The 27106-nt window shown below is 40.9% G+C and overlaps 1 protein-coding gene across 1 annotated transcript in view; it reads right to left on the bottom strand.

Moving 5' to 3' along the window:
• LOC125481095 (sentrin-specific protease 6-like) overlaps nt 1–24411 on the bottom strand; it is a gene marked incomplete at its 3' end in the record, with an annotated part of 38236 nt that extends 13825 nt beyond the window's left edge. The window contains exons 1-4 of the mRNA XM_048592232.1: nt 24254–24411; nt 23916–23986; nt 23315–23469; nt 8452–8848 (exon numbers count right to left, since the gene is read on the bottom strand). Coding sequence (XP_048448189.1) covers nt 8452–8848; nt 23315–23469; nt 23916–23934 — 571 coding nt within the window. The remainder of the gene's footprint in view (nt 1–8451; nt 8849–23314; nt 23470–23915; nt 23987–24253) is intronic.
• Nucleotides 24412–27106: the final 2695 nt, after the last annotated feature.

Genomic DNA, 27106 nt, shown 5'->3' with positions numbered 1-27106 from the left:
TAACAACTGGCTCTGTCACATTAAAATTTTGAGCACTAACCACTCAAGACTGGTTGCTTTATCCAATAAGAGAATTATGATCAGGTTATCCTTGTCTGCAACTTTCACTATTAGTCTTCATATTTAATAGATCATCCTCCATTAGTTCCACAACTTCCTGCATGATGAACAAATGAAAGAGTACAGTACAGAAACAGGCCCTTCAGCCCTCCAAATCCTCTGCTGACCATCATGCCCTAATTAATCTAAAAACAAACCTGCTATTTTTCCTTCAATATCCCTCTATGCCTTCCCTATTCATGTACCCATCTAGGTGCCTCTTAAATGTCTTCAATGTGCCCACCTCCACCACTTCTTCTGGCAGTGCATTCCAGGCTGCTACCACACTCTGCATGAAAAATTTCCCTCGCACATTTCCCTTAAACTTTCCCCCTCTGACCTTGAACCTGTGCCTCCTTGTAATTGAAACTTCAACGCTGGGGACAAAAAAGCCTCTGACTATCCACTCTATCTATGCCTCTCAATTTTGTCGACCTGTATCAGATATCCTCTCAGCCACCATCTTTTCAATGAAAGCAATCCTAGTCTTTTTAACCTTTCCTCATAGTCAATGTCTTGGAGACCAGGCAACATCCTGGTGAACTTTCTCTGTACTCTCTCCAAAGCTTCCACATCCTTCTGGTAGTACAGTGACCAAAACTGCACACAATACTCCAAATGCGGCCTAACAAGGGTTTTATATAGCTGCAACATGTTTTGCCAACTCTTGTACTCCACGCCCTGGGCAATAAAGGCAAGCATGCCATATGCCTTCTTAATCACCTTGGCTACCTGTGTTGCCACTTTCATGGAACTGTGGACCTGCACGCCCAGATCCATCCGAATGTTAGCGTTCCTAAGGGTTCTGCCATTTACAATGTAATTCACACCTAAATTTGATCCTCCAAAATACATCACCTCACATTTGTCTGGATTAAACTCCATCTGCCATTACTAAACACATCTTTTCCACCCTTTACCTTTCAGCAATCCAAAGGCACTGCTCATATCACAATAACCTGGTCCTCTCCTTGAATCATCCCTAACAAGCCATCTCCCATGATACCAAAGAGGGCAGATATTTAGTTCCTAGAATCAAATTTTCAGATGCTAGAGAGAAAGTCAAAAAGAAAGCTGTCAAAAGGCGCAGATTTCTGATTACTCCCAGTGCAGCACACTAGCAAGAGCACACATCATCAAAAAAAGAGAATTAATGCTTGGCTACTGGCATATTGCAGGAAGGCAGATTTCAAATTCTTGAGGGAGCTGGGACCAATTCAAGGACTGGAATAATCTATACAAAGAGACAGGTTTCAGCTCAATGCCACTAGAACCAATTGTGATGATGCTGTGGCAGGCTTTGACCTGGTTTCTTTTAGAAAGAGATGGAGGGACAGGTGCCAAGTAATCTCTGAGAACATAAACAACTTGTTAGGCCTTGGGTATTTTTTTTTTTAAAATGTTGGAACAATAGAAACAGCCTAAGTGGGTGTGATCCAGGATTTTGGTTAGCTTTCGACAATTGTTGCTGTGGCCTCAGCAGGGTTGGAAGGCAGTGAATCTCTCTTGGCTGCTGCACACTCTCTCTCTGCATTGTCTTTTGATGTTCTTTCCTCCTGGATTGGAGGACTGCATGTGAGAAACTGTTTTTGATTTTGCCGTTTTACCAAAGATGCGTTTATGGGATCTTTCTACATTAGAAGTTAATTAGTAACAGTTACTCTACCTATTATTCTGTTAAGTTTTCCAACAGAGTTAAGGTATTCCAACTACTTCATTCTTTTCTTGAACTTTAACTAGTGTTTTGCTTAACACAGCACCTGACATCTAGCTTTAAAAAATGAGGGTGCAGGAAAACAGGGGGTGCACAAAACAGAAAGAGAGACAGGCAGACAGACAGAGAGAAAGACAGAGAATTAGAGACAAGGACACAGGGACAAAGACAGAGAGAGGGGGAAAAACAGGCACTTGGAGAGTTTTAAGTTGATTAAGGACAGCCAACATGGATTTGTAAAAGGTGGGGTGAGTCTGTAACAAATCTAAATTAATTGTTCGTAACAGTGAAGGTTGATGAGGGGAGTACAATGAATATTGTTGGTGTGGATTTTAAGAAAGTGTGTGACAGAGTACCATATAAAAGGCTGGTTAACAAAATAACTTCTCATAAGCAAGATTCCTATTCTAAGATTACCCAAGATAGCAGAATTTCACACGTTATACAACACCATTTATTCAGATGCACGTAATCTGTCAAATACAATTCTGCAGATTTGTTCAGTAATGTTGAGTATTAAGTGTGATTGTTCAATTTTCTTCTGTGAACACTACCACAGGAGATCAAATGATGTACATTATGTATTAGCTTATATAAAATCACTCGAGAATCAAATGCAAAGGAGATGGTCATTCTGCCATTATCCCCAGATTGTCTCTGAACGAACTTTTAATCAGTTCCACTTCTGCTCTTTCCCAACAACCCTGAAAATGGATATATAATTGAAAAAACAGTTTTGAAAAAGGTACTACTTAATTGGCACTGTCTATTCATTCATAACTCTCTGCTTAAAATAATTTCTTATCCCAGTTTCTAGAAAATTATCTCAGGTCAGCACCCCTATCATTTAGTAGCTGCTGACTCATGTAATGGAGAGCACCTGGCTAGGAAAAATATGGGTAGATTTATTTCCTTCAAATAGTTTTCAAAATTTGCAGTTAATCTGCTAATAACTTTCAAGGTAACAATGCACTTTAAATTACCTAGCTTTTGCAACAAATTAAATGTTCAGAACAATTTTTTTAACATTATCAAGGATAGAAAAGTGTCACAAAATATCACAAAGTTTTGATACAGGAAATTAGGAAGAACTGGTGGAACATAAATTGAAGATAACCATTAAAATGACAAAGTGGTTATAGAGAAAAGTTGTTAGGGTATGGAATGCTCTACCACAAACACTTTCAAAAAGAAAGTTGATGATTTTATTAATAAAAAAGGTCCGGAGAGGGGGGGAGAGCGACAGACAGACAGACAGACAGACGTCATGTACAACATACCCCTGTGTCACAGTAAAAACAAACTGATGCTACATCGATAACTGAAATGCCAACAAGAGCCATTTTAAAGCAAAGACTTGCATTGTATACTACCTGTCCTAGCATCAGGATGCCATAAAGAACTGAAGCCAAAGCAGCACTGTTGTGGTTTTGGGAACACTGCAGTCATTTACACACAAGGGTCCCGCAAACAGGAAGATAATCATGCAAATATAGTCTGTTTTTTGTATATAAAAAAAAAGTGATTGAGTTTTAAACCATGCAAGCACCAGACAGAACTTCCATGGTCTTCTCCAAAATAATACCATGAGGTCTTTTGCCCTCAAAGACTACAAAGGGGATTTTGTTTTCACTGCTGCATTTGAATGCTAGCGCCTTCAAAAGTATAAAAAAAAATCTTTAAACACTGCAATGGAGTGAGACTTGAACTCTCAACTATGATTATGTAAGAGGGGAACCACGTGAGAGCAGTCCCACTCAGTAAGACAAAGGAGAGGCGGTAGAGCAGAATGCAGTACTGTACCATGTTAAAACTTGCATCTAGGTTATTAAGGATGAGGTCAACATTCATTTGTGACCAACAAATTTCTGTGAAGTTTTTTCCTACAAGCATATGGATGAAGAAGCATTGCCTTCCAAAAATAATACTCGCTAGCCATACACTTGTAGTCTGTCCAGAATGACTAATCTTTAAAGGATTTTAATTTTGCACCACAATAAATAGGTCTTTCAGTTAAGAGGTATTGAGGTCATGTTAAGAAATAACTGAGCTTTGCTAAAAGCTTAAAGTTCTCTGGAAGAGATATGAACTAAAGTAACAGCATTGAGTAGATGCAGAAATTTACTAAATTACAGCCAAGCCAACTGAACAAGGATCTTTAAAGTGCAGACAAGGTGATCCTTCACTGAAGTTTGAATAACCGTAAGGTTGTTGTTGAATGTAAAATCGTCATTTCTGATTGAAACAGTTTTATAACAATTAGTTCTTAAAGAGAGTGTGACATAGTTAGCATTATTTCCTTTGGAGTGTAATAAGGTTTAAGCTTTCCTGTTTTAGTGTTGAAAATACATTGGCAGCCTCATGTTCAATCACTGACCAGGGTAAACAAATAGCAAAAATAAAACTAATGGTTAGCCTATAAAGACAGGTCTCAACTTGGGCCTCTGACTTGTCCAATATTACAGCCGGGATTTTAAAATACTGATTTGCTTAAGGACATCAGAACTGTACTCTAGTACAATCTGTAACCTCACGGCCCAGTATATCCCCCACTCAACCATTACCAGCAAGCCAGGGGATCAACCATGGGTCAAAGAAGAGTGCAGGAGGGCATGCCAGAAGCAGCAACAGGCATATCTGAAGATGAGGTACTAAACTGGTGAAGCCACCAAACAGGACTAATTGCATGCCAAACAGCAAAAGCAGCAAGTGACAGACAGAGCTACGATTCCATAACCAACGGATCAGATCTAAGCTCTGCAGTCCTGTCACATCTAGTTGTAATGGTGGTGGACAATTAAACAACTCATTGGAGGCGGCAACTCCACAAATATCCCCATCCTCAATGATGGAACAGCCCAGCACATCAGTGTAAAAGGCTGAAACATTCGCAGCAATCTTCAAACCGAAGTCCGAGTGGATGATCCATCTTGGCCCCCTCCAGTGACCCCCAGCATTACATATACCAGTCTTCAGCCAATTCGATTCACTCCATGTTGTATCACTGGATACTGCAAAAGCTATGGGCCCTGGCAATATTCTGAAGGCTTCTGCTCCAGAACTTGCCGCTCCCCTAGCCAAGCTGTTCCATTACAGTTACAACACTGGTATCTACTCGACAATGTGGAAAATTGACCAAGTATGTTCTGTACACAAAAAGCAGGACAAATCCAACCCGCCAATTACCGCCCCATCAGTCTACACTCGATCATCAGTAATGGAAGGTGTCATCAACATTGCTATTAAGCAGCACCTACTCAGCAATAACCTGCTCAGTGGCCCCCAGTTTGAGTTCTGCCAGGGCCACTCAGCTCCTGACCTCATTACAGCCTTGCTCAAGCATGGACAAAAGAGCCAAAGTCCAGAGGTGAGGGGAGTGTGACAGCCCTTGATATCAAGGCTGTATTCGACCGAGTGTGGCATCAAGGAGACCTAGCAAAACTGGAATCAATGGGTATCGGGGGCAAACTCGCACATAGGAAGATGGTCGTGGTTGTTGGAGGTCAATCATCTCAGCTCCAGGACATCTTTGCAGGAGTTCCTCAGGCTAGTGTCCTAGGCACAATCATCTTCAGCTGCTTCTTCAATGACCTTCCCTCCATCATAAGGACAGAAGTGGGGATGTTCGCCAATGATTGCACAATGTTCAGCACTATTTGAGACTCCTCAGATACTGAAGCAGTCGATATTCACATGCAACAAGATCTGGACAATATCCAGGCTCAGGCAGACAAGTGGCAAGTGGCATTCGCACCACACAAATGCCAGATTATGACCATCATTAAAGACAATCTAACCACCGCCCCTTGACATTCAATGGTGTTACCATCACTGAATCCCCCACTATCAACATCCTGGGTGTCATCATTGACCAGGAATTCAACTGGACTCACCACATAAACAGTGGGTACAAGAGCAGGCCAGAAGCTAGGAATACTGCGGCAAGTAACTCATCTCCTGACTCCTCAAAGCCTGTCCACCATCTACAAAGGCACAAGTCAGGAGTGTGATAGAATACTCTCCACTTGCCTGGATGATTGCAGCCCCAACAACACTCAAGCAGCTTGACATCATCCAGGACAAAGCAGCCTGCTTGATTGGCATAACATCCACAAGCTTCCACTCCCTCCACCACCGACCCTCAATAGGAGCAGTATGTACTATCTACAAGATGCACTGCAGAAATTCACCAAAGGTCCTTAGACAGCACCTTCCAAACCCACAACCACATCCATCTAGAAGGACAAGGACATCAGATATATGGGAACAACACCATCTCCATGTTCCCCTCCAAGCCACTCACCATCCTGATTGGAAATATATCTCTGTTCTTTCACTGTCGCTGGGTCAAAATCCTGGAATTCCCTCCCTAATGGCATTGTGGCTCAACCCACAGCAGGAGGACTGCAGCAGTTCAAGAAGGCATCTCACCACCATCTTCTCAAGGGCAACTAAGGATGGGCAAGAAATGCTGGCCTGCAACACCCACATCTCACAAATGAATATAAAAAACAAAAATCAAATTTTAGGATTAGCTCACGTATGGGCATAACAGTTGAATTACAATAACAAATTACAACATGCTGGAATTAGAACTCCCAGTCACAGCTTGTACAAATAGCAGTCTGCCCCTTTTACAACATTGAATGAAAGCTGTTTCTATTGACATTTTTCTCCTTTTTAAACATCAGAGCAGGCACAGTCCATGGAATGGCTTCCTTTGATGCCATAAAATTTGATGATACCACAGTATTGATGGTGGTATTAATAATAACAGCATCAATTTGTTTCAACAATAAACGTCTCCCGTCAAAAGCAGTGACTGGAGCTCCTATTCCCTTGGTAAACACTAAGGCAATAACTACATATTGTTTGGCTCTGCTTTCTAGGTATAATGACATCAGGTAGCATATTAACTTAATTTTTAATTCTTAGACTGCTTGGTTTCAAACCTACCCGACTGCCTCAGCAATATGGACTAAAGCATCAGCACACGACTGAAGGAGTGTTACATTGTCATTCATTTTTGACCCAGACGCTAAATTATATTGTATTCCAACATGCACCAAGTTGTAGTCATTCATCATTGTTGCATTGGTATAGCTATAATGATTCCTACTCCACAGATGGATCACAATTAAAATAGTCATTTATTTTCCAAACACTTTATGACCTCATTCTGCATCATTTCTGTGTAGACAGGTACAAGAAAAAAAACTTGATATGGTGGAAAATTTGTCAATGGAAGGGCAGATGTAAACAACATCTGCTGTGTACTTCATGAAAACTGTTGATTGCAAAGTCACTTTTTCAAGATTACACATAAACAGCATTTAAACATTCAGATCATGTTTCTCATGGTTTTTATCAACCTGCAATTTATTTTTTAACCTATTGCTTTAAATACACTGCTGCTCACCCCTACTAAACAAGCAGTCTGGTCTTGTGTCAAATTTTGCTTGAAGAGGTATTTGAGACAGTAACATGCCACTAGTTATCAAGTCACAGAGTCATATAGCACAGAAACAGATCCTTCAATCCAACTCGTCCATGCCAACCAAGTTTCCCATTTGCTTGCACTAGGCCCATAACCCTCTAAATCTTTCCTATTCATGTATCTTTCCAAACGTCTTTTAGATGTTGTAACTGTACCTGCATCTACCACTTTCTCTGGCAGTTCATTCCACATGTGCACCACCTATGTGAAAACTTTGCCTCTCTGGTCGATTTAAATCTTTCTCCTCTCAGGTTAAGTTTCTTTTCAGTATAAATTAAATTATATTCTGCACTAAAATGAAGTATTCAAAAGACTTCAATACATGGTGGCGCACTTCCAAGGTATGAAAAATGACTGTAAAGTGCATTACAAATACAAGAGTTTTCTTTCATAAACTTTGCTGAATCTAGTCAAAGTTTAGACTTCAAACAGTTTCAAACAGCTGCTTGCACCTCACGATCACCTTCACTGATGAGGTCCTGAACACACCTACAAATAAGAGACAGTAGCCTGGAAGTACAGAAGCTAAGTATTGATTAAGAAAAGGGACACTGTTGAAGCTCTCTGCCTTGAACTCATCAGGACATTCAACATGCAAGATTGAACTAGATGAAATGCTCAGCTACATGACTCTCAGCAGTAAGAGATACTGCTGTGAAGTGGAAGGTTCCTTCTTTTTTGTTTGAAAGCAGTGGAGATCATCACCACAGTGTAACCAAATGAGTCATAAAAGTGTGCAAGTTTCGAATTAAGTATCTACCACAAAATAGTTTATTTACTTAGCAAGTGGAGTCTTCAAAAGTACAACAGAACTGCTCCTTCAGGAAAAAAACAATTAAATGGAATATAAATCACATTACAGGTTGTGTCCACAATCAATACTTGTCACTTGTATCAGTGCAGTCTTCGGGCATAACTGACAGAAAACTCACTCAATCATCCTCAGTTTTGTTATGCTACCAAATGCAACTTCTTTTCTTAAAAAAAAGGATCTTATTTCCTTACATTTTAAGTGTTACTATCTGTGCAAATTGTGGCTACACCAATATTCTTACCATGTGGCATTATCATGCAAAGTGCCACAGTGCACAATCCCTGGAACATACCCTTACATTTCTGGTGTGGAAAAGTCCATACTTACTGGGATCATTCATTGCAGGCTTCTTGGAGTCCATCCGTCCAGCTCCATATACAACTGTACGTTCCATCAACCCTATGCCGCCATTAGCTTGTAAAAAGTTGCTCCTGGTAGAATATAGTTTAGTAGTGGGTCCTGTAGTCAATATTATATCGAGAGAAGGTTTGTTGTAAAACGTCTTGGTACTAACACCCATGTTGCCCTCAGCTTGTGTTGGGGTACATGCATGAATCGATGGGCGTGGCTGAGGTGTCCCAACATAGCCGGAATCAGAAACTTGCTTGGGTCGTCTTATTGCATCTTTGGGTATTGGCTTTCTACAGTTTTCACATTTTGTATGATCTTCACTTTTTCTCCCACAATTTTTACATATACTGAAGAATTCATTGAGTGTTTGCCCCTGAAATTTGAAAATACAAAAACAATATTTTAAAACAAAAACCTAACATTGGCATTGCAAAAGGGTCACGTACTATCTCTCCTTCAATGTTAAACCTACTAGGATAACAGATTGAAATTGAACTTAAGACTTGAAAAGCATTTTCAATGCAGTGTGCTTGAATTCTTAAGAAAAACGTAAAACTCTGGGAAAACCGATGTGGCGAAATCAGCATTTTTTGAGAAAGAAACTGTTAGGTGGAGATGGAGGTGGAGGAAACAAAAAAAGGTATGTCTGTGACGGGGCAGGTTCAAAGTGGTTTTAAGTAAAAAAATGTTGGCAAAAAACAGAACGGTAATGGAACAATAGGGAAATAAAGCATTGGATCAGAGAAGGTATAAACGGTAAAAGCAGAAGCATCAGCAGCAATGGGCCTCTCCCATTTTCTCCACTTTTTCATGTTCTGCACTTTAATTAACTTAAAAGAACATCAACACCAGTGATTTCTTCCAGCTCTGTTGGAAGGTCATTAAGTTTCCAGTATTTATAGCACATTGCTTTGGTTAGATTTGAAAAAATGTCAAGAGATCACTCTGTTGAAAACAAGCACAAATAATCACAAGAAACCAAATGAAAACAAAAAATGCCAGAAATGTTCTGATTAAACAGCATTTGAAGGAGAAAAGAAAGGCCAATATCCCTGCAAGATTGGCCTGAGTGCTTATTTGATAAGTAATGCCAGTTTAACAGATTTACTGTTTGACGTTAAACATCTTTCATCCAAAACATGAACCTGTGTTTTCATTTTCAGATAATCAGTGGACCTGCTACATTTCCAGCTTTGCCTGCTTTAATTTATGGCTGCAATTACGTAGAGTTTTATATTCACTTCTTGTTCACTGTATCAGTAACCAAACAGAATCTAGTTCAAAAACCATTTCACAACATAACTAAGATAAAAGATATCATGCAACTATTGCTTCCACTCTAATGTGAATACATTGTAAGTCTTGAGAATTTTCTGTTCTGCATCAGGTAACAGAAAACCAGTTTCAGGCCTAGCATGCCAATTAGAAAATTACTAAGTAACAGGCCGTATAATTACATATTTAAACACAGATATCAAAAGGTAATTTGAAAATTTAAACCAAAATGTAGAAACACCAAGAATTACAATTTCTTCACTTTTGCTATGCAGAAATAACCAACACATTGTTATTAAAATATTTTTCAAAAACTCAAAACTATTCAAGCCAAATGACAAATAAATGTTTTTAAAATCAGGTGAATCACTACCAAGATCAAGATGAAGGTCCATTTAAATAGTCACTTGGTCATACAGGCCTAGAGTATTGATTAATAAAAGAGACAAACCACTTCTGATTCTTTTTACTCAATTCATCAGTATAATACCAAGAATACCAAATTGCAAAGGAAATAATAATTTACACTGCTAACAAGAGACTGCTGATTGGTTGGGAAGTAGATCCTGCTTGCTCTGGGAATTGCCAGATATCAGGGAACAAGTGAATTGCCAAGCTTTTGATTAAATTCACGGATCTGTTTGGTGACACCAATGCACCACACACATGCACAAATTCACGCATACTATATTAAGCCCTCATGCACATGCTCCTTTGCGTCAGCCAGTGCAGCCTATCACAATGTAGTCATTTATTAAAATAATCTCATTAATCGATTTTCATAACTAATGCAGCACTGATTGCTGCCAAATGTGAATGAAGCCAATTGTTGAAATTTAAAATGAAACTTGAATTTTGTTTCATACTTTGTAATCCCATTTACTATTTCATTCAAATAACGTTAATATGTGTAATTATAAGAGATATTGCTACAAATGGCATTCTCCTTGCTGTCAGTAAGCGCAGGCTAAATTCTAAACATGCAAGTTGACTATGATTGGTTAAGGGATTTGCTATGAGTATGCACCAGACAAAGGCTGTCCTCAAGCTTTTATTCAGTTGAAAAAGATGCACTAAGGTGGACAAATTCTCTGTTTTCAAAGGACAGGGTCCATAGCGTGAATACATCTCGCTTCTAGCATACACAAGCAAGCCACATAGAGGGGTTGTGACAATCTTAAGTTGCTAGTACAATTCTTAGCATAAACAGGATTGCTTGGCACGTATTGCCCAATTGTAGAATGACCTCCAACGTTGAGCACTGTATTCAGAGTTTGACAAGCACAAGCTAGCTGGGTACAGTCAGTACTCTGTCGTGAATGTTACAGCTTCACTTTAGAAAGAAGTATGCTAATGAGAAAATAACCAGGATGCAAAACATGTCACCAGCAGTGATCGCAAAGTCCAGCTTGTAGAATGTAATGTGAGAAAGCTGCAGGAACGATTTCCTGCAACACTGTTTGCTGAACTTTTATAATGAAGGTGACAGCTAAGAAACCCTGTAATAAACGTTAAATAAACAGAACCTACGCTTGGCTTTACCTGGTATGAGCTGTTAAGTTTATGTTCACTAAACAGAGCCACAATAGCAAACAGCTGAAGGAACGTTTCTGTTTATATGATCCAATCATTGGACCGAAAGGCCTATATACCCTGGTTTCACAATTCTAGTGAAATTCATACATCGCAGTACTCCTTGTGCGCTCAAATTGTTGTTCAAATCTTTCAGACACTTAAACCATCCAGGGTGATAGGAGGTAGACTGGGCACCTTTCAGGATTGAAAGCTTTCGGCCCATTCGTGAGCTCACACAATATATAGGGTAACCAGTAACCCACAGGATAGTTCCAATGCATCTAATTTCAGCATCAAGCTTACATGACACTCAAAATAGCAACAGGCTTGCTTGCGAGGTTGCCAATAAGACCAATCTTCTAATATGTAGTGTGTAGAACAGGAAGGATTCCCATCACTTATGACTGTCAATGTGGGCTTGTGCTACACTGTAGTTAAGAAACAACTCGCAGATTTCTCAAACTAGCACCCTGAAGAAAGGGAGTTTGACTGTTCATTTCAAAGGTGAACTTGAGCACGGGATTGGGCCTCTTTAAAAAGTGTGCAAGGAAAGTCTTACATGCAACTACAAATTCAAAAATGGCATTTTTGTATTGGGAATATGCAAGGGGTGGAGGGTTAGGAGTCATTCCATCAAAAGTGCTTTTTCTTGTGAAACCTGATGGATATGTAGTGAGGATTGGGCTCAGAAGTGATCCTATGACATCTATTTGAGCATATGAACTGCATGGAGTTGCTATGTTCATAAGTTCAATAAATAGAAATTCAAGCAATGGCAGCACATCTAGTCCGCTATGATATTGTGAAGTGGTACAAATGTAAGTGGTCAGAGAGACAGGCTTCATTGGAGTGAGGCAGAATCATATCTAGGAATTTAACTCATGGGAATTCAACTGGTAAATTTTATGCAAGTTCAATTATAGAGTAAAAGTCAGATTCAGATCTAGAACTAATACCTTTTCAGGAAATTAAAGTAGCCTAGCTAAACAGTCAGCTTTCCAAATGTGGCAGTTATCTGTCAAACACTTAATTCAGGCAAGGAATTTCAGGTGTTGAACTAGAGTCTGTAGCACAAAAAAGGCCCTTCAGCCCACCAAATCTGCACCAGTCAAAAATAAACCACGTGACTATTCAAAATCAATTTTCCAGCACCTAGCACATAGATTTGTATGCTTTGGCATCACAAATGCACATCTAAATATTTCTTAAATGTTATGAGGATTCCTGACTCTACCACCCTATTATGCAGTGAGTTCCAGATTCCTATCACCCTCTAGAGAAAAAAAGCTTTCCTTACATACCAGCAAACCTCCTGCCCGTTACCTTTAATCTATGCTCCTGGTCACCAATGCAAAAAATTATCTTCCTGTCTGCCCTATCTATGCCCCTTAATTTTATACATCTCAATTATGTCCCCCCTCAGTCTGCCCTCGATCAAAGAAAATATCAGAATAAGAGTTAGCTATCATGTACTGTGCAGACAGACTGGCAGGCAGGAAAGACAGTAAGCAACCAGTGGCAGGCATTTAAAGGAGGTAATTCATGACGGAGGAAAAATGGATTCCAATAAACGAGGAAAGATTCTAAAAGTGGGATGAAACCAACCACAGCTAACCAAGCAAGTACAGTATGAAGTTGAAAGAAAAGGTATAAAAGAAAGGCAAAGTCAGTGATAGCCCCATAGACTGGGGTAAATTCAGAATTCAAATGAGGACTAAAAAAGATAATAGAGAGAGAAGATAAGTGAGGGCAAACTAGCAAACACTAAAATCTGATAATAGGAGCTTCCTTAAATACATAAAAAAGCAAGAGCGGTCAGTGAACAGAGGCTTCTTAGAAAGTGAACCTGAGGAAATAGTTATGGGAAACAAAGAAATATTATTTTTGCATCAATCTTTAAGATGGAAGACACCTGAAATAAGCCTATACTAAAGAAGATGGAGGAGAAATTAAGTACCATCGCTATCACTAGAGTAGTGGTATTAAATAAACTGACAGGGCCAAAGGTAGGCAAGTCCTCTGGCCCGGAGGGCTTGCACCTGAGGATTCCAAATTAAGTATTTACAGAGCTGGTGGATGCATTTAAAAATCAAAAGAAATTGCTGGAAAAGCTCAGCAAGTCTGGCAGCATCTCTGGAGAGAAATCGAGGTAACGTTTCAGGTTGAGCGATGCTTCCACAGAACTTCTGAGCACTGAGGAAGGGTCACTCGACCTGAAACATTAATTCTGATTTCTCTCCAGAAATGCTGCCAGACCTCCTGAGTTTTTCCAGCAATTTCTATTTTTGTAGTGCTTGCATTGATTGTAATTTTCTAAACATCTTTGGATTTGAGGATTGGAAAACCACCAATGTGACATCAATATTCAGAAAGAAAGGCAGGCAAAAAGCAAATAGCTACAAGCCAATTAGCCTTACATCTTGTGGTTGTACCCATGTTGGAATAAGTTAAGGGAATAACAGCAACACGTTTGGAAAATCATAATCTAATCAAGCAGAATCAGCATGGCTTCACAAAAGGGACATTAGTCAATTTATTCACACACACAACTGTTCTGAGGAAGGGTCACTGGACCCGAAGCGTTGGCTCTGTTTTCTCTTCCACAGATGCTGCCAGACCTGCTGAGCTTTTCCAGCAACTTCGTTTTTGTTCCCGATTTACAGCATCCGCAGTTCTTTTGGTTTTTATTAGTCAATTTATTACAGTTTTTCTATGAAGTCTCAAATAAAGGGGACAGAGGGGAACCAGTCAATGTGTTGTATTTGTACTCCCAGAAGGCATTTGACAAGGTACCTCACAAAAGGTTAAGTCATAAGAAAACAGCCCATGGTGTTGGAGGTAATATATTGGTGTGGGTAGAGAACTGGCTAATGGGCAGGAAACAGCAAGTTGGAATAAAGGGTTGTTTTTCAGGTTGGCACCCTGTGAACTCTGGGGCTCCACAGGGATCATTGCTGGGATTACAACTGTTCAAGTGAAAGAGCAGGAAAGCGGACATGAGAAATGTCCGATCAGCTATGATCCTAAATATGGTGCAACAGGCTCGAGGACTGAACAATCTATTCCTGTTCCTATTTCATATGGTCTTCACGAATGCGCTATCTACAACGTGCTCAGCATTGGGATGCTCCATATTGAATTCCCCTACTGTTCAAGCTCCAAAATGCAGTTAGCTAGCAACTACAGCTGGGCACACTTCCAGATGGAATACCTGTTGCAGGAAGTTAAGAAAAGCAAGACACTCAGGAAGTCTCTATACAAGGGGCTATTCAAAGATCATGGACAGAGAATGCCAAATGGTCAGAGACAGGGAGACTTTGCTGGGCTAGTCAGAGACAGCATATCTGGGAATTTGAGTCAAAGTGAAATTTAGCAAAACAATAAAGAGGTGCTTTAGATCAGGTTTATTTCAAGAAATAAAGCCTCCAGAGCTAAAAGCTGGGCAGGAGAAGAAACAAAGTATCAAGAGGCTTGTCTGCATTGAGACAAACCGTGGCACAACATCACAAGTACAGAGAAAGCAGCTGACTGATCAACAGGATTGGACAGTACTTTTCATCTTTAAAGCAAAATGCTGGGTTTTTAAGTCAGCAGTCCCTTGTTAGTGAGTGTGATTGTCCACTAAGAAAATTCCTTATTACTGTCAAGGATTCCGAGAGTCCTTGCATGGCTGATGAGTGCAGTCCTCAAGCTGCATCTTCATCGCACATTTGGCAGGAGATGGAATTGGTCCTCGCACTTAACATCATTGGCATTCCTTTCACTGACGGGTACTCTCAAAGAATATTTTTGTTTCCATAGAATCCCCACAGTGTGGGAACAAGACATTTGGCCCATCAAGTCCACACCAACCCTCCAAAGAGCATCCTACCCAGACCCATCCTGTAACCCACCTACCGGGCAATTTGGCATGGAGAATCCACATAACAAGCACATCTTTGGACTGTGGGAGGAAACCGGAGTACCTGGAGGAAACCCATGCAGACACGGAGAGATTGTGGAAGCTCTGCATATAGACAGTTGCCCAAGGGTAGAATCGAGCCTGGGTCCCTGGCACTGAGAGACAGCAGTGCTAATCACTGAGCCACCAGTTCATACGGGAGGCTCCTTCAGGTTGGACTAATCTGAACGAGGGTCTCCCAAGCATCGACATCTCTGTTGTACTTTTTGAGGGATGTCTTTGAAGTGTTTCCTTGGTCCTTATTCAAGTGCCTTCCTTGAGCTGGACGAAGATGATTAGCTTTGTCGGTAAGAATTCAGGCAACTTAAGCATGTAATCGGCCCAGCGGAGTTGGTTTTGAATGATTATGGACTCAATGCTGGTGCTACTGGCTCCTTTGAGGAGGCCGATGATAGTACATCTATCCTCTCAGTTAATGCAGAGGATCCGTTTCAAGCAACACTGATGGTATTTCTCAAGGGTCTTGAGGTGGCATTATACTCCAACTCTAAGTAGTCTAAGTTTTGGAGTCATATAGAAGAGTCATAAGGACAACTGCATGATACACAAGAACCTTGGTATCAATGCTGTGGTCGTTAAAAACTCTCACCCTTGGGTGTCTGAATGTAGTGCTCGTGAATTGAATATGGTTTTGAATCTGTACATTCATATCAACTTCAAATGAGAGGTGGCTCCTTGAGTGGGGGATATGTTCCACATTTGGGTGGATTTCTCCAATTATCTTTTTGGAGGGATTGGTGAAGGACATGGGTCCTTTTGAGGTTGAGGCTGAGATCAATTCTTTGGTATGATTCCGTGAGGACGTTACAGGAGGGTGGAGGATTCTCTTCTGAGAGGGCAAACATGACTGTCTTCCATACACTGAAGTTTCATGAGTGACGTCAGTGTCGTTTTCTTCTTGGATTTCAATGTCCATACCACTGGGAAGCTTAGTCTTGACAAAGAAGAATGGTGGCAATGAAGATGGAGAAAGGGTGAGGGACAATGACATATCCCTGCTTGACTCCAGTCTTGATGGAGAAGGAGTCTGTCATATTACCATTGATGACAACAGTGACAAAATCTTGTTGTGGTGGAGAAAGAGGATGTCGATGAATTCCTCTGGACAGCCATCCTTCGATATGATTTTCCAAAGCACTTCGACTGAAATTCAAAGCGTTAGATCAAATTGGTGAAGGCCACGTAGCGACTGGTGCTCTAAGGGTAATAAATAGTTAAGAATTATGGGTTGGAAAGTCTGATGGGCCAATTGGAGCGTGCATTCTCAGGTAATGTATGAAGTCATAGACATTCCATATCTCCCAGGTAAACATTTGCGGGAAACGTCAGTGGCTGCACAAATCTGAAATCTGGGTTTTTGAACATCAACAGTAGCTCGAGTGACTGTCGTGCACCCATTGCATGCATAGGGAGGTGATTAGAAGCATATATTCAGAGGGGGATTAGGTGATTACCAGGCAGGTAATGTAGGAGTTCCCTCAGTGTAATAGAAATTCCATTTTGGAAACATATGAGGGCGATGCTTCCTCAGGGGAGTGCAGCTAGAGTGAAGACCATGGCACCCTGTGTAACTCAGCTGTACAGAGGAAGAAGAATGGAATGACAAATTGTTGCAGAGGATCCCAAAGTCAGATGATCAGACAGGTGTTTCTGTGGCAATAAACATAATTCCAGAGTGACATGTTGTCTTCCTGGTGCCAGGGTCAAGGATATCACAGAGCAGATACATAATTTTTTTTGTGTGGCGTCAGGAGGGGTGGAAAGTGAAGGGAGGAAAGACTAAGCATCAGCCACAATGGTATCAATAGCATAGGTAGGGAAAGGGATGAAGTCCTGTCAGCAGATTTCAGGGAGTTAGGAAGAAAATTAACAAGCTAAACCTCAACAGCAGCGATCTCAGGATTTTGTCCTATGTCATGTGCTATTAAGTGTAAGAGCAAGAGGATCCATGGATTAATACATGGCTGGAGAATTTGTATAGGAAGGAGGGCATCAGATTTGAGGAATTGAAACTAGTTCTGGGGCAGGTGGAACTTGTACAAGCTGGATGGGTTACACCTTAAGAGACTATGAACAATAACCTCAAAATGGGGAGATTTGCTAGTGCAATATGTGGAAATTTACAAAATACTTAAAAGGGATAGGCAGGATAGATGCAAGTAACATGTTTTCGCTTGCTGGGGAGTCTCGGACCAAAGGGGCACGACTTAAAAACATTGGGATGCCATTTAGGTCTGAGATGAGGAGAAATTTTTATTCAGAGGGTTGTGAACATTTAGAATTCCTGACCACTATTCCAGTCCCTTCGTCAGGCTTATAGATATGCATGTCTAGATTGACCATGGTACCTCATAACGCTACCAGACACTAGTGAAAATCAGCTGAGTCATTGAATATTCAACCCTACCAGAGTCCACTTGCAATGCCACGCTAATGAATACAAGACAAAATGTTTTGACAGCATGCCCATTTATCTTGTATTACCAAATTATATTGCATGGAAGACACCGAGGTAAAGACAGGATAAGATATTGCACATGCACATGAAGTCTGTGGGGTAGAGTTCAAAGAACCGAAAATAAAAGGCTGTGATTCACATCCAGGACCATAAAAGATGTGACACAACCAGAAAAATAGGTATTGATGAAATTTGGGAACCTGAGCTCAAATAACTAGAGTTGAGGTGCCCCTGGGAACTAAGCTTACAGATTTTAATCTTCAAATCACAGTGAAAGGTACTATTTTTACCTATAATCTGATTAAAAAAATTCCTTTGCAGAAATTGGAGGCAGGCAAGTACAGTTGAAATCCAGGGTAAATCATGATCATTACAGCAGTACAGTGTCTCAGTGGTTAGCGCTGCTGCCTCACAGGCCAGAGACCTGGGTCCAATTCCACCCTCAGGTGACTGTGTGCAGTTTACTCATTCTGCATCTGCGTGGGTTTCCTCTGGGTGCTCTGGTTTCTTCCCATAATCCAAAAACCCTATTTAGCGAAAGTGGGCAGCTGAGAGTCATCACAGTAGAATTCTGAGAGACATCGCCGCAGTCATCACAACTGAGAGAACTTGGTGTCAAGGTGTGGTTAAACCTGAAACACTACACTGGTGTTGCCACACCCTCCCTCCTTCCCTGACCAAAAGAAATAAAGGGCTCTGCTAGGAGGACAACTGGCAAGATAAAGATGTACAAGGGAACTGCCAATAAGTGAGCAGGCCAGTGTTAGAGAGTGGAAGTGCTGAGGCCTTTGCTCAAGAGGCATTGGCATGAGGAGGCTTAGTAGGGGTGCAGGTAAGAGCTCTTTAACTCTCTTTCTGTCTAGACTGAAGGCAGTAGGGATGGCAGTCACGGCAGTGGCATGCTCCTCTTGCAGGATGTGGGAGATGTGGGAGATCAGGGAGACTTCCAGTGCAGCCGGCTGTAGCTCCTGATAGACTGTGTTAGGGAACTGGAATGGAGTTGAGCTGGATGCACTCAGGATCATCCAGGGTGTAGAAAATATTATTGGTAGGAGGTACAGTGAAGTGGTCACTCCTAAGGTGCAGGCTGCAGGTAGCTGGGTGACAACCATAAATAGGTAAAAAGAGGGAAGGCAGATATTGAAGGGAATGGCCACAGGAATCCTACACTAACAGATATATTGCTTTGGATACTTTTTTTTTTGGAGGGGGCGATGGGTGATGACGACCTTTCATGGGCTAGCAACAGCAGTTGGGTCAGTGGCACTGTGACCGGCTCTAAGGCTCAGGAGGGAAAGGGTGCAGTCAGACAGAGCAATACTGACAGGAGACATAGGTGAGGGGGACAGACAGAAGATTGTGGCTGCAGAAGAGACACCAGGATGGTGTGTTGCCTCCCGGGTGCCAGGGTCAAGGATGTCTCTGAGCAGTTGCAGAACATTCTGAAGGGGGAGGGTGAACAGCTAGAGGTGATTGTGCACATCGGTACAAATGACATTAGGTAGACAAAGGGATGGGGTCCTGCGAAATGAGTATAGGGAGTTAGGTAAGTTGTTAAAAAGTAGGACCTCAAAAGTAGTGATCTCCAGATTACTCCCAGTGCCATGTGCCAGCGAGGATAGAAATAGAAAGATAGGCCAGATGAATGCATGGCAAAGGAGCTGGTGTAGGGGACAGAGTTTTCAGTTCTTGGGTCATTAGGATCTCTTCTGGGGTAGAAGTGACCTGTACAAGAGAGATGCGTTGCACTTGAACCAGAGGGGATCCAATATCCTTGCAGTGAGATCTGCTTGTTACCTGGGAGGGTTTAAACTAGCTTGGCAGGGCGGTGGGACTCTGAATAAGATAGCGGCCATTGAAAAGTTGGAGAAAAAACATTAACCATCGAAAGCAAGTTTACTATTCAGGATAGCCAGGGAGGCAGTAAAGGGAGGGAAAAGACTTATGATTTAAAGTGCATTTATTTCAATGCACGAGGCCTGACTAGTGGTGTGCCACAGGGGTCGGTGCTGGGACCTTTGTTATTTGTTATTCACATAAACGATCTGGATGTGAAGGTACAAGGCATGATTAGTAAGCTTGTGGATAATACAAATTAGGAGGTATCATTGATAGCGAAGAAGGTTATCAAAAATTACAGAGGGATCTTGATCAGATGGGGAAATGTGCTAAGGATTGGCAAATGCAATTCAATACAGTTAAGTGTGAGGTGTTGCATTTTGTAAAGTCAAACCATTTACTGTGCAAGTCCTATCTTGGTAAGGTCCTGTGGAGTGTTGTGGAACAGAGGGACTTGGAGTACAAGTGCATAGTTCGTTGAAAGCGGCATCACAGGTAGAAAGGATGGCGAAGGCAGCATTTGGCATGCTGGCCTTCATCAGTTGAGGCACTGAGTTTAGGAGTTAGGATGTTATGTTACAGTAGTACAAGTTAATGGTGAGTCTGCATTTGGAGTATCACGTACAGTTTTGGTCACCCTGTCATGGGGAAGACATAGTTAAACCGGAAAGTATACAAAGAAGATTTACAAGGATGTTGCCAGGACTAGTAGGCCTGAGTTATAGCGCGAGGTTGGCCAGGATAGGACTTCATTCCTTGGAACGTAAGAGAATGAGGGCTGACCTTTTTGAGGTGTATAAAATAGTGAGGGGTATAGATAGGATGAATACATATAGCTTTTTCCCCAGGGATAGGGAATTGAAAACTAGAGGGCATAGGTTTAAGGTGAGAAGGAGAAGATTTGAGGAGGACCAGAGGGGCAACTTCTTCACGCAGAGAGTGGTGCGTATATGGAATGGGCTGCCAGAGAAAGTGGTTGAGGCAGGTATAATAGCAGCATTTAAAAAACATTTGGATTGGCACATGGATGGGAAGAGTTTAGAGGGATGTGGATCAAATGCAGACAATTGGAACTAGCTGAGTGGGCACCATGGTCAGCATGGAACGGTTTGGGCCGAAGGGCCCGTTTCCATGCTGTATTACTCAATGACTCTAACGTGCAGGTTAGGTGGCCATGTTAAGCTGCCCAAAGTGTCCAGGGATGTGCAGGCCAAATGGATTAGCCATGGGAAATACAGGAATAGGTCGGGGTTCCATACTGCAGAGATTCTACGATATTCAGTGGCAGAGAAGAGTGCTCTTTTAGCACTTCGGATTGTGCTGGCAGAATCTATTAATGAGATTACATCAGGTCACTTCAAAAATCTTAACACAATCAGGTGGAGGCAACATGGTTATAAAAAGGAAAATTAAGCTGACTAATTTATTAGAGTTCTTTGAGGAAGTAAAGATTATAAGGGGAAAGCAGTGAATTTTCTATACTTAAGATTTCCAGAAGATATTTGGTAAGGTGCCAGAAATTTAATACGTAAGCAAGAGCATAGATAGAGGATTGGTCAGCTCATATGGAGCAGTGATAGGCATAAATGGGTCATTTTTCGGTTGGCAAGATGTGACAAGTGGTGTGCTACAGGGTTGAATGTCAGGGTGTTGCCCTCAATTTCTTCAGAATCATATCAGTGACTTGGACAAAGAGAGTGGATGTATGGTTAACATAACAAGGTGTACAGCTGGATAAAAACAGCAGGCCAGGCAGCATTAAAGGAGCAGGAAAGTTGACGTTTCGGGTCTGGATCCTTCTTCAGAAATGAGGTAGGGGAAGGGGGCTCTGAAATAAAGAGAGAGGGGGAGGCGATGATGGAAGGTGGATAAAAGGAGCAGATAGGTGGAGAGAAGACGGACAGGTCGAGAAGGCAGGGATGAAGCCAGTAAAAGGTGAGTGTAGGCAGGGAATTGGAATGCAGGTTGGTGGGTGAGGGAGGGAGGGGCAGGTAGGTGGGAGGGAAGACAGACAGGTCAAGGAGGCAGGGACGAACTGGGCTGCTCTTGGGATGAGGTCAGGGGTGGGGAGATTTTGAAGTCCACATTGAGACCATTGGGCAGCAGGGTTCCCAAGTGGAATATGAGGTGCTGTTCCTCCAGCCTTCGGGTGGCATCTTTGTGGCACTGGAGGCAGCCCAGGATGGACATGTTGTCCAAGGAGTGGGACGGGGAGTTGAAGTGGTTTGCGACTGGGAGGTCGTTTGTCATGAACCGAGCGTAGGTGCTCCACAAAGCAGTCTCCAAGCCTCCACTTGGTTTCCCCGATGTAGAGGAGGCCACATCAGGAACAGTGGATATAATATACCACATTAGCAGTTGTGCAGGTGAACACCTGTTTAATGTGGAAGGTTTTTTTGGGGTATACCATCTCTCTGTGGATGTATGGTTGTTAGATTTGCAGATGATACAAAAGGAAGGTAGGAAAGTAAATTGCAAAAAGAACAGAGTCTGCAAGGGATATATAAATATGTTTAGTGAGTGTAGGTAAATTTGGCAGTGGATTAGAATGTGGAAAAATGTGAACTTGACAGGAATGGTGAAAAAGCATATTATTTAAATGGAAAGAGATTGCAGCAATCCGACATTCAGAGACATTTGAATGTCCTGGTACATGAATTATAAGAAGTTAAATATACGTTGATAGAACAAGCGATTAGAAAAACAATGGAAAGTTGTTGTTTAATGTGAATGGAATGGAACATACAAGGAGCATTTTGCTACAATTGTACAGGACATTGGGGAGGCCATACCTAGTGTATGGTGTATAGTTTTGATCTCATTTAAGAGGGGATGTAAATTTGTTAGAGATTTGAATCTTCCCTGACCTATCGACTGACACCTAAGATGAGGGGATCACCTTACAAGATAAACTTGGACAAGCTGAGCCCCCTTTCCATCAGAGTTTAAAAGAAAGTGAGGCAAACTTATTGAGACATACAAGATCCGAGTTAACTTGTCAAGGAGCATACTGACAGGATATTTGGCCATGTTGGAGAAATTAAAACTACGAGATACAGATTAAAAATCATGAGTCTCCCACTTAGTCCCTGGAACTCTTCCCCAGAGAACAATGGGGTTGGGTCACTGAATACTTTTAAATCACCCGAAGATACAGCCCTAACCAACATTATTGTGGAGTTCAGGCCACAATCAAATCAATCATCACCTTACTGAATGCCAGAGGCCATACAAGGCCTTCTTGTACTCAATTCTTACGCTCAAAAGTATGTAAAATGTTCAGTCTCACCTGTTTTGAATATTTCAACCAGACTTGCAACCCAATTTCCATCTTCTTGAACCACTTCCTATACCAATCAAGAAGCCTGCTTTTATAATAAAAAAGTCATCTCTGCAAATGATTCCACACAATGCGCAGCATTTAATACTCTATATGATTAATGATGTTACCTGCCGGACTTGATTATTTGGCATTTAGACACAACTGCTAGCACATCTGAATAATGAGCCCAGATAAACATATGTCAAGATAAAACGATTAACAACATCAACTTTCACTACTTTTTCCCCCAGAATGCCATGGAACTTACTGGAAATGTTTAGTGCATCAAAGCAACTTCCATTCTCAATAGCAACAGACCTCACTATGTTGTCCCATGACTTGTTTTTTCATTTATAGTTCTACAGCCATTAATCTCTCTATACATGGTAAGAAAATCTCCAATGCCCACCTCTGTACGTGCTGAATTTTGTGCAGCAGGAGCTTCAAGAGCTGTTGATTCTGTCAATGCTGCTGTTGAGCCTTCTCTCAGTCGCTTCATCGAAACATGTCTTTTAATATTTGGTACTGAATACATCTGTTCTTCTAATTCTGGAGAGCCTACATCTGACGCAAATAAAGCAAAGATTGATCTCTGTAAACAACTTCAAAAATTAGAAGTGCTTCATCAATACGAAGAGACCATTAAACTGGTAGTATGCTTACAAAAGTAAGTTAACAAACATCTACTGCAAATGTCATAGCATATTTGCACTCAACATTGCTTAAAGCTGGTGCAAGTCAGTCCAAGAAAACAGAACTCTCAGATTTCAAATATTAGCTATATTTTTCTTTCCACAAGAGCTGCCTAGTGTGTATTTCTAGCCTTTTCTGCTTTTATTTCAGCCACTCTAGGGACAGAATTCATCTGTTTAAGAACATATGACTGGTCAGGTATCTCAAACAGATCTACGATTGACCTCTAAGTGAATCTAACTATTATGACACACGATTTAAAAAAAAACAGATTTTAACATTTAAAGCTGGTTCATAACCTTTTATTACAAACTCACCTCTCCCATCAGACTCCATTAAAATAATACTGTCCACTGGAACCCTTTGAACATCAGCTGGATATTCTTTTCTGAAAGTACATAAAAGTGATTTTAATGTAAAAATTGGTGTTCACACCAAATAGATTTTGCAGTCCACTGCACAACCTATACAGCCATAACAACATTTATTTAATTTAGTTCACTTGTCAACAAAACAGCACTCCTGCATCCACCATCCACAATATCCAGACCACCCACAGCATTAAAGCCAGACACAACTTACTGTCTATTCACATTCAGTTAGAAACGTCACTGCTAATACAAAACAGGTACTGTTTTAAGAACATCAAACCCACCATTACTTTTGTCAACCTGAAAGTTTCTTGGAATTCTGCTGAGCCCATTTCACCATTCAACACAATCATGGCTGATCCTCTGTCTCAATATCATATTCCTGCACTTGGTCTTTACTTTGTCATCTTTAGCCTCTCAAAATCTCAAAATTAAAGGATATTCAGTGACTTGGTCTCCACAGCTTTCTGTGATAAATATTTCCACAGGTTCACCTTCAGTGAAGAAATTTCTTCTCATTAGTACGAAATGGCCTAGCCCATATCTCAAGACCATGACCCCTTGTTCTGACCAATCTGACCAGAAAAAAAAAAAAAAAAAATAATCAGCCTTGCATCCATTCTGTCCAGCCATGTCAGAAAATAACATGTTCCAATGAGATCCCCTCTCATTCTTCTAAAATCCAGTAAATATAGGCACAGTTGACCCAATTTCTCCTCAAGAATGAGTCTGGTGAATTGTCACTGCACTACCTCTGTGGCAAGTAAGGAGGCCAAAACTGCAAGCAATACCCCAGGTGTGGGCTCACCAAGGCCCTGTTTAGTTCCAATGACTTTTTTGCCTCTGTTCTCAAACTCTCTTGCAAAGGTGGCCAACATACTATTTGCTTTCTTAACTGCTTGCTGCACCTGCAAGTAATTATGCATAAAACAATTTTAAATGACATAAGATATAAACATGAGCACATGCAATTAATTTCTGAAGAAAAATGCATAATTAAGATTTAACATGAAGCCTCACATGATAGTGAGCTGCTTTTTGAATGAAGCCCTAAAGAATGGGACCTATTATTCAGCAATAACAGGCCTGACGCATCACTTTTAGGCAAAAAGTGCATTACGCGAAATTAAGCAAAGCACATTGACAATTATCCACTTAAAAGCTTGAATTTGATGCAACACTAGCAGGTTAAAATGCACGACGAAAATTTTCAACAATGGCTTCTAGTTTAATTTTAGTTGAGCTTCAGTGAAAATGCCATGCTATATTTTCATTATACAAGTGAAGATAAGGGGTCCTGTGATGCAGGGGTAGTGATGCTACCTCTGGTTCATAAAGGCCTGATTTCAAACACAACCTGAAAATATATCTGAACAGATTGATGATGAATATTTACAAGTGACAATAAGAGGTTTCATGGCAGTGGTAATGTCCTTACATCTTGGTCAGAAGATCCAGGTTCAGCTCCTACCTGTCCTGTCAGGTCAGTCATAACATGCCCAAACAGGTTGATTAAAATTAGAGAAAATATTGCTACCTTGAAAATGGTAACTTCCCTTCTGTTTAGAGGGCAATGTTGGAGCTGTATAAAATTTTAGTTATGTCACAGCTGTAGTACAAGTGAGTAGTACTATAGGAAGGATAAGATTGCACTAGAGGGAGCACAAAATATTCACCAAGATGTTGCCGGAGTTAGAGCATTTTAGCTATTAAGAGGGGCTGGATGGATGTGGGTTATTTTCTATAAATCAGAGACGGCTGAAGTGGGACCTGATCATGGTGTACAAGATTATGAGATGCATGGGCAGGGGTGGATATAAAATAGCTGTACCCTTTAGCTGAACGGTCAATTTTAAGATGAAAGGCAGAGGTTGAGGGGATTGGAGGAAAAATATTTTCACCTAAAGGGCAGTGGGAGTCTGGAATGTACTGTCTGGGAGGGTAGAACAGGCAGGAGACCACACCACCTTTATGTAGTACTTTGATGAGCCCTTGAAACGTAATAAGATTCAAGGCTATGAGCCAATGCTAGAAAGTGAGATTTAAATGTAGATATATTGGCACAGACTTAATGGGTTGAAAGGATTCCTCTGTGGTGTACGACCATATGAGAAAGCATTAGAAAAAGCTATTCAGAATCGTCACATATCTTGGTGCACAAACAAATATGCAGCTCAGGTTGTACCCTTCCTCGCCGAACCGGAGTGTTGGATTGCAGACGTTTCGTCACCCTGCTAAGTAACATCATCAGTGCATCCCTGGTGAAGCGTTGGTGCTGTCCCACTTGTTATTTATATGCCTCGGTTTGCTGGGGAGCATTTGGTTTCATTCTTTTGGGTACCAAATGCTTTTTGAAGATTTTGTAACAATTCTTTCACAGCAGTGTAATTAACTGCAAGTTACTTTTTTATAATTTGGAAATTAAGATTACATTTACAATGAAACAAAATTGAAGTAGATACTAGGACTCAAGGTTGGTGCGGAGATGTTGAAGTAGTCAACTTTGTACAGGTGCAGCCAGTATATGGTGGACTAATGATTAATTCTTGAAACATTGCAATGGATCTTCCAAATCATGCAAACTCAGCTCTAAATCAATCTGAAACTGCTTAGTCACTGTTCACGGTGAAACACTGTTTCTGAAGAATTGTTTCAATTTATGACACCTAGATTCTATAATAGAATAAAACTCTCATCTACAGCTTTGGAGCAGATATGAATCTTGCTTGCACAAATTTGTTAGTGAATAGCAGAACAGCAAAATTAAATTGAAGCAACTTCAAATTTGCTCATACTAAGCACAGCATGCAAGATCAAAATTTTAAAATGGTTGGAACAGTACAAATCAGAATTACAGCAAGTACATGTGCATTACTTTTGCAATGTTTATTATGCAATACTAGTTAGGCAAAGACGATTAGATTGGCAAGGTCATTCAGAACACGTGGTGGGAAATGGAAAAATACCATTTTGAAAGACAAATGCTAACATGAGAGCAGCTGAAACAGCACACTTGCATGTTTTGACTGTACACATTTTAAATGAAATCCCAAGCAAATGGCAAGCACAAAATGCATTTACACTAATCAAGCCACTTAAAGTGCGCAATTCCAAACACAGCTGTCATGTGAACACAT

The sequence above is a fragment of the Rhincodon typus genome, unplaced genomic scaffold (genome assembly GCF_021869965.1).
Source record: "Rhincodon typus isolate 14 unplaced genomic scaffold, sRhiTyp1.1 hic_rhity00000854, whole genome shotgun sequence".
In the NCBI taxonomy this organism is placed as follows: Eukaryota; Metazoa; Chordata; class Chondrichthyes; order Orectolobiformes; family Rhincodontidae; genus Rhincodon; species Rhincodon typus.
This window is presented reverse-complemented; position numbering and strand designations above follow the sequence as displayed.